The 12,011-nt window shown below is 54.1% G+C and overlaps 1 protein-coding gene across 1 annotated transcript in view; it reads right to left on the minus strand.

Annotated features, from left to right (window-relative positions):
- Positions 1-881: 881 nt before the first annotated feature.
- The window catches only part of Itpkb (inositol-trisphosphate 3-kinase B), a 93,995-nt gene continuing 82,865 nt past the window's right edge, over positions 882-12,011 (minus strand). The window contains exons 5-8 of the mRNA XM_028865449.2: positions 7,700-7,904; positions 5,580-5,681; positions 4,398-4,469; positions 882-4,081 (exon numbers count right to left, since the gene is read on the minus strand). Coding sequence (XP_028721282.1) covers positions 3,866-4,081; positions 4,398-4,469; positions 5,580-5,681; positions 7,700-7,904 — 595 coding nt within the window. The 3' untranslated portion in view covers positions 882-3,865. The remainder of the gene's footprint in view (positions 4,082-4,397; positions 4,470-5,579; positions 5,682-7,699; positions 7,905-12,011) is intronic.

The raw sequence follows: 12,011 nt of genomic DNA on the forward strand, positions 1-12,011 counted from the left end.
TTAGCAAGTGCCTTGGGGCTGTGGGATGACTTTGCTTGGAAGGGTCCGCAGCTTCGCACACAGCAGTGGCTAAAATCAGTCTTCTGGGGGCTGAGCTGGGCAGCCTTCCAAAATGCAAACACCACTATCCTTTGGTGGCTCGGGCTTGTGGCAGAGCTGGAGAGAAGCTCCTTGGCCCTTGATATGAGACCAGGGTTTTGCTCTCAAGGGTTCCCCTAAGATGCAGCCATGGCTCCCAATTGAACCACTATGAGGTCTGGAGCTCAGCACTCTGCTTCCAACACTCCTCCACTAGAAAAGGGTAGCAAGTTCTGAGTCTAAACTTTTCTCCTGACCCATTACCCAGCCCAAGTTGTTAGACTACTTTTTTTTTTTTCTTAAATGGTTTTTTTGAGACAGGGTTTCTCTGTGTAACAGCCTTAGTTGTCCTGTAACTCACTCTGTAGACCAGGCTGGCCTCGAAATCACAGAGATCCGCCTGCCTCTGCCTCCTGAGTGCTGGGACTAAAGGCGTGCGCCACCACTGACTGGCGTTGTTTGATTTTCTAAGCCTCAGTTTCCCCATCTGATCAGTGAGGACTACACAGTTTTGTTATTGCAGGTGATGCACTGTGAGTGAAGGGATGTATGCAGCACAGAGCCCACCATGAGCAGGGGAACCTTCTCTGTCACTGGTTGACATCCTCGAGCCACTGTTTAAAGGTGTAGCAAAAAATATATAGAAAAGACTCCTTAGAAAGAGTGTTTCACATTTTTTGCAGATTAGAGTATTACCCTATCTGACAGCCACCAGGTCATCATAACTCTTCTGCGGTAGTTGAAGGGTGTGTGTGTGTGTGTGTGTGTGTTAGGGTGAAGGCAGAAGAATCACATTATGCTAGTAATGGTCTCCAAGGCCTTTATTGGGAAGGGGGAGAGCATCTACAGTTGACTGATGGGCACTGGGCAAGGGATGTAACAGTCCCAAGGGGAGAGGAATACAGAGGAGGAGAGCCAGCCAGGGTGCAGGAAGGGCCCTCTCCTCCCAAAAAGGCACTGATGGGTGAGCACCCTGGAGCAGGGGGTGGGGCCTATACACACAGGGTTGGCAGAACACAGGCGGTCTCGAAGCTAGATACAGCCAGCCAGGGGTGAACAGCGTCGTTGAGGCCACAGCTGCCGAGGGCTCCCACAGACATGAAGGAAAGGCCCCCCCAAAGGCAGGCAGAACTTAGGAGGAGCAGCCCAGCCTTTCTTAGTGTTTTGTGCAATTAAAACAAAAACAAAATAAATATAACTTACACACACTTCTTAAAGGGCACTAAAGTCTAGTCTGGGGAAAGTGGCTGAAGCCAAACCTTCAGAGTGTGCAAAGCAGGGCTGACCACCAAGAAATCTGGTGGCCCAGGAGCGGGAGGGCTCCGGGGACCCACATCTGTACATTGGTGCATGTAGCCTGTCCCATGTCCCAGCACCTGCGTAGCCAGGACCTTGGGGGGCTCCACCAGGACTGTGCACATGGTTTACCAGACTGCTAGAGGTTCTGGGAAATTCCATCTGTGCTCTCTCCATTCCAGGGGGGCAAGAAGGAAGGGGGACGATGGTTTGGGAGATACTGTGTGGGTGCTAGCATGGTAAGTACAAAACCCCAATGAAGCAAAACACCCTTGGGAACAGAATAACCCTACAGAGATGCCTTTCCACGCTACTTACAACACATTCAGCACTAAGCGCTGTCCAGGACTGCCCTAAGCTCTTGCTGACCAGCAGCCAGTCACAGTACCTGAGCACGTTATTGTGACAGGCGACTCCTTCTTAAAGTGCTTGGCGAACTATGTTCTCTTACCTACGTTAAACTGGTTCCCGGCATTTTTGTTCATAGCATAGTTTGCTATCCTGGGATAGCAGGAGGGGAGTTTTGGTCAGATCATAGCTACAGTCTCTTGGAATTAATGATGCCCCTTCCCAGCATGTACAGACCCCAGGGTCCCCTCAGGGCCCCCCCGGGGCAGCTACAGCTGCAGAGTCCCAGAGCTTGCTGCCCGGTTGCTTCTGCCCTCCCCTCCCCCACTCCAGGCTGCCTGTCTTCCCAATCATGTGCAGTCACAAGGTCTGGGCTTGCGGATGGGGGTGCGGGGTGCAGGGTGGGGGTGTGACCTTTAGAAAGTCAGCCCACACAGGAGCTCACCCCATCTGAATAGGAGCCAGGAAGTTTAAATGGGTTCCCTTTTTAAAATCTGTACTTATACATCCTCACGGGTCCCACCTCCCGCCTCCGCCAACTGTCACTCACCCACCAGCATGAAAGGGGAAACACATGGGTCACATGGGCCAACAGTTCTAGAAGCCCAGGGAGCTAGGGTAGGCGGCCCAGACCACCACCCCTGCCTGAAGCTATCTTGACAGGTGTGTCCACATTGATCTACCCCATTTCCCAGTCATGTCCCCAAGCGGTGCCTGCTGGCCTGGGACCCAGAAGAACACCTGTACATGTGACCCAGGGTCTCTCAGTAAAAGAGGCTCCGACAAGCCCAGAGGAGCAGAGGACAGCTCCAAACGGCAACAGAGCTGGAGTTTGGTCTTTTAAAAGTCACACAAATCGTACACTCTTTCCAATCAGGTCACTTGCCTCACAGTTGACGTTTGGTGGTTAACAATGGTCCCACCTCACGCCCCCCATGGCCCTTCAAGCAGCTCAGGACTCCAGGAAGGAGAAAGCTTGGGACAGCCCTGGGCACCCTAGGAACCCTGGAAACTACCTACATGACATGGAGAAACATTGGTCTAAGCCCTTCAAGCTGGAAGAGCAAGGAACTTCAAGGGAAATTTAGAAATCACCGCAGGAAGCCCAGATTCTGCTTCCACAAGGCCTGGTACAGCCCAGACTGTTAGAAGTTCCCCCATGGAAGGACTTGGGGTACGGAGGTAGGGGTGCCTGACTGCCAGGGATTTGAAGGTATGAGAGTACCTTCTGCTCCTAGGTGTGGCAGGCTCTCCAGCTGTTGCTGATCCCTGGAGGCAGGTGTGGGCCTTGAGTATTCTACCCAGCTCTGGACTTTTCCTGAAGCATTAAGCAGTGGCCCTAGGAGGTGGATTCATCCCTGGAGCTCAGCTTTGCAGAATGACCCCTTTGAATTCATGGGCAGTGGTCCCAGACGGAAGAGCAAAGTTCTCTAGAAACAGTCACGCTGTTCCTCATACTCCTGGCTCCTAGCCTGGCCTGAATCCCAAGAGCTTATAAGGCAAGCAAGGTGGAGTCCTGCTTTAGCAACTCTAGAAAAGCCACACAGTGTTCCTGGAAGCTGGAGCCCCTCATTGGAGGATTCTTTGCTCATAAGTCACATGCAGATCTCCAGAGGCTGTGTCCCCTTACTCCCAGAAATCAGGACCCTGGCCTGGCTTCAGGGGGCCCTGGTGGGAGGCACCAATAGGGCTGTGTATACTTGATGGCACCAGCCACCAGGGGGCAGAAGGGCTCCACAGGTAGCCAGTCTGGGCCTGAACTTTTGAGGGGTCTTCCAGAGGGAGGCTCAATTTCTCAAGACCCTCAACAGCCAGAGAGCCCATGGCCTCTTAGACCCACGCCAGCTCTAAGGACAACGGACTGTACAGGATGTGGGGCCTAGCTTTGGGTAATTCTCTTCCAGAAGGTAGTTCTATTTAGAGAGAATTAGAAACGCCACCTCCAGGCCCTTGTGTGGGAAGGAAAAAAAAAAAAAAAAAAAGACCTAGAAAAAATCTCTTTTCTTCTCCAAAGTGTCCTGTAGTGCAGATGGGAGGCTCTGATCAGGGTGGGCGCTCAGAGAGGGATGAAGGAAGAATTAGGGAGACGGGAGAGGCAGAGGCAGCAGGCAAGGCAGCATGGGTAGGCAAGGTGGTGGGGGCCTCAGGTGAGTGGGCTACCCTGGGACATTTCTGTCAGGATGTCGATGAGGTTGTTCAGCCCTGAGAGGTAGCCATCCTCCCGGTTCCCCTCCTGCCAGGGGATGTCATGTTGGAGGGTCTGGCCTTCCGGGAGGGGTGTGGTTTTCCCAAAGTCGATCATCCACACCTTGGCTTGCTCCTTCTTGTCATGGATAAAGAGGAGTGAGCTGCCAATGACCTGGAGGGAAATAGGACTGTGAGAACAGAAGCCGGGAATCGGAGCCAGGACCGGGGTGGGGCAGGATTGGGAGGAGAGGAGGTGGACGGACATGCTAGGGCCAGGAGGAGGGAGAGGAGTAGGGCTTGGAGGGGGAGCAGGGCTAGGAGGAGACACAGCTGGGGTACTTGAGAGACTAAGAAAAGCCTGGGGCTATATAATCCTGAGGGAGACTTGGATCAACAATTTCACTTCCTACTGGAACTGGGCGTGATGGTGAGGGGTGTCAGTCAAGCAGGCAAGGCGTGGCTGTCAGGCTGAAGGCTCAGTACCCTACCTCATGGCATTTGAAGAAGGGAGAGACTTCCAGGGTTTCTCGAATGGCCTTCAGCCGGTCCCGGTAGGCGATCTGAGGACAGAGATGGTCACAGTTTCACATACTCTGTGTTGGGGTGGGGCCATGGCGTCAGATCTATTTAGTTCATCAGGGTCACTGAATTGCAAGCAGCAATGACCTTGTACTGAACACTCACTCCAACCTCACTTACCCAAGCTGAGCTCTGAGTTACACCTTTCCCAGAAGGCTACGTGCCCCTCAACCTCCTCCATGAGGGGGCAGCCAATCCCAGCATGCCAGTCAACAGTCAGAGCCCAGAACTGGTTGCCATGGTAACTTCCTGGCCCCTGACTAAAGACAGGGTCAGGGAAAAGCTACAGTATCTCTAGAAGAGTCCCCTCCACAGAATCTTAGAGATGATCTTCCTGTGTTAGCAACAGGGTACCTGATCATCTACAAAGGGCCAACTCTGTGAGTCTCATCACCCACGACTACAGGGCAGCCCATATCACAGGGGGCCAGCAGTGACACAGGCAGGCAGGACAGGTCAGCAGTACCCTGGAGTCCCTAGCAACCGCTATCAACTCTCCCCCGGAGTCCCTAGCAACAGCAATCAACCCTTCTTGGAAATGCAGTCTGTGGCATGACTCTGAGGGTCTGAAATGCTCCGGACAGATGCCCAGGAACCAGAGGACCTGGCACTGCAGACCTGCATGCTGTGTGCATGCCAGCCTTACAGGTCTGGGCCTGCAGGCAGCAGGAAATGCAGGGACCTTCTTCTGTGTCAGGCCACCTTAGATGTGACCTCCCAGCTCTGCCTTTCTCTACCTGTGTGTCCTTGACCTCCCGAGTCTCCTTGACTGGCAAATGGAGACAAGAATGTCTGCTTGCTTGTCCTCATCAGAGGGCTTCTGAGGGGGTTTGAAGAACGCTCAGTCCAACCCTCAGACAGCAGCCTATGTGCTAAAGAACTCCTGCTCTAGTTACCTGACAGGGAAGGGCAGTGTGCTGGGACAGAGTGACTGACAGCCCAGGAGAGTGAGTCAGTGTTCCCCATGCTTCCCTGAGCACCCATGGGTTCTGGGGCCAGCCACATCTCCTTCATACAGAAGTCTGGGGCTAGCGTCTCAGCAACACTCCTGTCTTAGGTTTAGCTAGGTTTGGACTCCAACCCTGACTCACCAGGATGTTCTGGTTTCCTTTAGTGAATTCTCTGAAGGCCTCAGTGACCTGCTCTCTTGTTTTGGTCTTCTTGAAGTCACGGTTCACAGAGCCATCTTCCTTCTGAGGAGGGAGTCACCCAGAGGGAGTCAGCAGAGGGCCCATGGGACGGACAGCTCACGATCATGACCCTCACGCTGCTCTGTGGAGGTGTCAGGTGCTCAGGGATGGTACAGCGAGGCAGGTGCAACCAGGCGATTGTCACCTGGCACAGGAGAGCCTGTCCTGGGCCCCAACAGAGGATTCACAGAGCGGCACCAGACCCCTGGCCACACACTACTTGAGGAAGTCTTAATGGTGTGAGGATATCTGAGACAATGGAGAAGCACCTGTTCTAAGCAAGGGCAGCAGGGGCCCAGGATGACTGAGGGCGTCACTTCCTGCTCAGAAGCTTGGTCCCTGGACCAGTGCCTCAGTGCATCCCATTAGTGTGCTAGCAGCCATCTGGATGATCAGGCTAACAGTCACCCTATCATAGGCTTGTGTTCAAGTGACTCCCATTTAAGAGTGACTCAAAGTCACGGTGCTGGCCATTTTTATGGTATGGCAAACAGAAGCTGTAAAGTGTCTCTAAGGGAAAAGGCAAAAAAGAAATGTGTGTGTGTGTGTGTGTGCGCGTGTGCGTGCGTGTGCGTGTGTGTGTGTGTGTGTGTGTGTGTGTATGTATGTATATATATATATACACATATATACGTATATATTTGTATACACACACATTCATATTAGTTCCATAGTTTCCGGACATTTACTTTGGGTCTTGTACTGCACAGCAGACCGAGGGAACACTAAGCAGATCCCCCCAAAGCCAAGGTTGGAGCCTGTGTGGCTGCACCCCTACTCCCTCACCCACCATCTCCATGTTCTGAGCTCAGCACGCCGTCTGCTCAGGTAGCCTGGGCAAGTACACAGAGCTCTGCTCTTCTGAGACAAAGGGGGAGAAAGGGTGGGTCCAGCAGGAGCCCCAACATTTGCACCTGTCCACCTCCAGTTGACAGGAACAGGTGACAGCTATCCCTTCAGGGAGGCTCCCTGCAGGAAAACAGCGAGCAGCTGGGTCTGAGGGAGCCGTGGAGGGGATGGCACCTCAGGGGAGCCTTCCTCACAGGGCCTCCCTGCTGACCAAGGCAGGGGAGGTTAGCAAGATGACGGTGCGTGCAGTCAGCCCCTCGCAGCCAGGGGATGCTGCTGGCTGTGTGATGCCATGGCCAGGAGCACATCGTGCCTGGGTGAGAGGTGCCAGGGCATGCTGACAGACCACCGATGGAGAGGACGTGTGTGTGTGTGTGTGTGTGTGTGTGGTGTGTGTGTGGGGGGGTGGTGTGGGGGGTGGTGGTGGTGGTGTGTGTGTGTGTGTGTGTAATTTGCATCCAGTCTGAGAGCTGGATACTGCCAAGAAGGAAAGACGGTTTCAGAAGATGAGGAAGGACAAGTGATTTTCTCCGTCCCCACTGGTGACCACAGGAGCTCACATCTCCACACTCTGTGTGAGAAGGCTGTAGGAGCTGCCCCTCCAGAGCTACCCAACTCTGACTCCATGCTGGAGAGGGGGCCAGGCAGACCACGCCTGGGCCAAGAAAGGGAGGACCAGGGCCCTTGAAGGGATGGCCACCTGAGACAATGAGGAGTCTGTATACCCTCTCCCTGCTCTTAGTTACGGTAGTTAGGGACATGGGCCGGACCATAGGGACAAGGACAGTCTTCTGAGACCCTTTTCAGGGCACCCCAGAGGGAAGGATGGAGGATGAGTTTTCAAGGTAATCCCAGGTAGCCACCAACCTCTCCTTACTGGAACTTCACTGGCAGTGAACCAACACCTTTCCTGTGGCAGGTGTATAAGCTGGCTCCTACGTAAGGTTCTCTGCACAGTCCTACAAATAAGCCAGCTCCACCCCAAGGTCCGGTGGCCCTTCACAGCCAGTCCACCTGCACCTCCAGCTGCAGAATGGACCAACACCCCTGAGGCTGGCTGTCCACACTTAGGCCTGCAGAGGTGAGCCTCACAGACTCCAGCATCCCGAGGCCCTCATCACCACTGAGAACCGAGAGACCTCAGCATCCCCAGGCCACACCTGAGCTCTCACCTTAATGCCCTCGATCCTGAAGCCCAGGGTAGCCGTGGAACTGATAGTTTCTCGCCACTGCATGTAACGCGGCTTGGTCACAGCACGCTGGGCTTTCTCCTCCTCAGTGGGGGCCTCGGGGTCCACCTCAACCATCTTCTGGTACATGTCCTTCCGCAAGCTCGGCTTCTTCCGGGCCTTGGTGAGTTCTTCCTCCAGGTATGTCCTGAATGGGAGATGAAGGACTTGAGGGCTGGGTCACAGTTCCCTGTAGCCATGAACTGTCTGGTGAATGAAGATCCTGAGCTGGCTGTGTCTGGTCCCAGGACAATGGTCAACACAGCAACATCTAAGATGAGGTATGTCTATTGGAGAGCCATGCACTGTTTGAGCTGATTTGAGGGAGGGTGTCCCCAGTGCCCCCAGAGCACCTTGATGCTGGCACTGTGAAGGCCTGATAAGCTCAGGAGCCCCCTCCAAGGGCCTTTTCTAGGGTCAGCAGAAGGAAGATGTCAGAACAGTGCTCAGTTTGTGGAAAAGAGACAGAGGGCGGGGTTCCCCTTGGAACTCTGTTGTGCTCTCGCTGCCTGGAAAGCACATTCTGTCCTTTCAACCCGTCTCCCTGTCCTCATGCAGCCTGAGGCTGAGCTGCATCTCTGGCTTTTTGCAGCAGGATTCTCCTAAGCACCAAAGGCAACATAATAAAGTGGGAGCAGCAGTGACCTATGATGGAGAAGGAGCTGTGTGACCTATGATGGAGAGGGAGCTGTGATGATCTATGATGGAGAGGGGGCTGTGATGACCTGTGGTGGAGAGGGCTGCTCAGGGCTCTGTAGCCCAGTTGTGTCTCTGAGATAAAAGTGCCACACCAGGTCACTGAGCCTCTGATCCTGGGCAGACTAAGAAAATACGAATTGCCTTATGCTCTTCCCTTTGCTGTAAGTAGTCTGCAGGCTAATGGGTGAGGCACTATCTCCTGGGGGAGGTGACAGGCAGAGACAGGCCAGGCTCAGAGCAGCCTGGAGTGGAGTCCTTGGTCCAGAACTCTGGGGACCAATCCTGGCCCCAGCACTGCCCTCACAAATTCCCACCACCACCTCCAACTGGAAATGTGACTCACCCCAACCCCCCCCCCCCCCGCCCACCCCGTGACAGCCCGCCCAACTGTGTGCATGCTGCCCAGGGACCTCATAATCAGCAGTCAGCTGCAGGATGGGGAAGTGGGCCCCTTGAGCCCTGCGTGGGTGTAAGCTGCCCTCAGAGGCACCTTCCCTTCCCCCTGCCCCCCCTTGCCCCGGCACGGTCCCAATACTCCTCTCCACATCTTTCCCAGAATGCCAGTCTGGGTCCCAGAGCAGACGGAACAAAAATCTACATCTTACAGAGGAGAGGATTTCAGATTTCATGCATTGGTGTTTGTACTGAGAGAAAATTCCCAATTCCCTGGGATATGCGTGTGTAAACAGGTCCTGGTTATTTGGGAAGACCGTAAGGGGGGTGCATTAGCTCTGGTTGGGTACTTGCATGCATACACATCCCATGTACTTATGCATACTCATGCACACAGCACACCACGGTGCATGCAGATACCAAGTTATCAGTGGACCTGGGTACCGTGGGGGAGGAACTCATGCCTCACACTCCTGAGGGTGCAACACAGGCCTGCCGGGCAGGCAGTGGCCACACTTCTGCAAAGAGTCCTCAGTAGTTTCTTAAACAGGAAGCAGACACCCAAGTCACAGCCCTGTCCACATGGACCTTTCTTCAAAGGGGCCCCCACAGCTCCAATTAGGCAGAGTCAGTTGTTCTCAGGCACTGAAGGGGCCTTGGAGGGGGATGTTTCCAATGGATCCTAGCTGGGTAATAAGTCTATTAGAGGAATCATCGGTACCTATCACTGCCCTGCTGCAGAGGGAATGCTTGAGCTCTATCTCTTGTAGGGGAGTGGAGCCCTGCTCATCAACTTCTAGAGTCCAGAGAATGAATCTGGGGTCACAGAGACCCATTCCCTGATGGCCAGAATCTGGGAGAGAGGCAGAAAGAGAGGTGGTAAGTCCACTTATTGGGAGACCAATAAGTGTCAGCTCAAGGCGAGAACAGCTTTTCTGGGGCCCAGGGGCTGGAAGTCAGCCCTGGGTCTGGATGACAGAAGACACAGTGAACGGGAAGTTATCAGTGCAAAGATACCTATGAGCAGGGTGAGTGCCTATTCACTTGGAGCCAGGTCCCTAGAAACACCCTGGTTTAAGATGCCTCCAGAGTCCACATGGCTTCCCTCAGTACCACCACCTCTCACCCAACATGACTAAGTCTGGCCCTGCTGATGGGCCCTCCTACCAATTTTGCAAGCCTCTGCCTCATGCCCTGAGACTTGGTGCTTGACGAGGACCCGTGCCCCAGCCTCTTCCTGCAGCAGGGGAAATCCATGCTCTCGTGATAACCGTGGACTGCTTGTCTCAATGCAAGCAGAGAGGGCTGCGTTTCTGTGCTACTGCGTTTAGGAGAAAGCCACAAGTTACGGACCAAAGAGGACTAGCCTGCCACTCCAGGGAGCTCTGTGGAAACTGGACCCCTGGCATCTCCACGGAAGGCAGACCACGGTTGAGGTCCCGGTGTGCCGTCCATAGGCCTGGGTACATCTGTACTATGTTGCTACCTAGGAAGCTATCCCTGGAGACTCCTGCTCAAATGATAGCATAAGCCTCCTGGACTCCCAGTGTGGCTGGCTGTGGGACATGCTGGGACGGCGTACATCTAATACTGTGCTCAGGGCATGGAAGGCCCTTAGGGTCTGGGTGGGGGGAAGGTAGGGTTGGGGTGAGTGCTGCTTCTGGGGAGACCTCCCCTTCCTTAACACCCATGCAGGGTGGGGTTAACTAAGCCCTTTTGGATAGAAGAGCTCTGAGGTATGAAGAGAGAGAAGCTACTAGGGTAGGAGACAAGGGAAGCCTGAGGGGATGGGTGGCCCGTCCCTGCAGGGAGCAGCCAGCCACACAAAGCAGAAGGCACAGGCAGTGCTAACTTTCAGGTACAGCTGGACATGTCTGGGCACCTGCAAGAATGCCTAGCGGGACTGTGCATCTGCCCACTCCCCTCTCCGGCAGGCAGACTGAGCCCTGGTCTTCCCATGTGGGAAGGAAGGGCGGGGCCTCTGCGTGAGTGGTCATATACTAGTGCCTCGTGGAAAGAATTTTCTGGAGACAGAAATAAGATAGCCAGAGATCTGAGGCTGGGTGGTGGCTGCAGGGGCGTTCTGCTTTCTCCCTCACCCACCCTAGCTCCTTGTGGGCCAAAACATCTAGGGCTTTGGAATGGAGGAGGAGGTAGCCAGTGATGGAGAAGAACTAATAGCAGGGCCTGTGTTTCTCCATGACCCCAGATCTACCCCGGGGACAAGGTAGAGGGACATGTCTTGGCCAGCTGGCAGGGGCTGATTTTAGGACAGAACTCCCAGGAGGAAGGAGAAGGAAAGAAAGGAGCTGTGATTGGCTTAACCGGAGTACACTGAGCTCTTCCTTCTTCTTGATATCATCATATAAGACACAGCATTTGATGGGCCGAGGAGATGGCTCAGTTGGTAAAGTGCTCGCCACACAAACACCAGGACCTGAGTTCAATCCCCAGAACCCACTAAAAAAGTCAAGCGTGGTGGTATGCCCGTGTTAGCCCAGTGCTGGGCAGATGGGGACAGGTGGATCCCCGGAGCTGGATGGCCACCCAGCCCACCGAATCAGAGAAGCTGAGGCCGTGAGAGACGTCTTAGAAAAGAAGCTAGACAATTCCTGAGGAACAAGACCCGAGGTTGACCTCTAGCTTCCATATGCACATGTGTACACAAAGCCACATGCTCGTACACACCCACCCACGTGCTAAAGAAATATATCCGCTGGACTATTCAAATCAGATACAAGCTTCAGCTCTGAGCTCAGTCCACTGTCCAGCGTGGATATCTGCAGCCAAAATCAGGCTCTCTGGGGTGGACATGTAGTACTGGAAACTTCAGAGGCTGACATCCAGGAGGTAGGGGAAATGTCCACTTCTGCTGGAGGCTTTATGGCCCTCAGGACTCTGGAGCTTTCTGCAAGTCACCTCAGGCCCACCCACCACCTGCCACAGGGACCTCTGAAGCTCCCAGACTCCATCTAGAGGTGCATCCTGGTGACAGGTCTTTTCTTTTCTTTTTTTTTTTTTTTAAAACCAGCATGTGCTACAAGCCAGCTCTGTGGTCCCTCTCCATTCCTGTCTCCCCTGCAGTTCACTTAACAGGAGGTCATTGTCTTGCTTCCTCTCTGCTGAGTACTTACCTCACTTGAGGACCCCACCTGACTAGGCC

This window comes from Peromyscus leucopus, chromosome 15, assembly GCF_004664715.2.
Source record: "Peromyscus leucopus breed LL Stock chromosome 15, UCI_PerLeu_2.1, whole genome shotgun sequence".
Classification (NCBI taxonomy): domain Eukaryota; kingdom Metazoa; phylum Chordata; class Mammalia; order Rodentia; family Cricetidae; genus Peromyscus; species Peromyscus leucopus.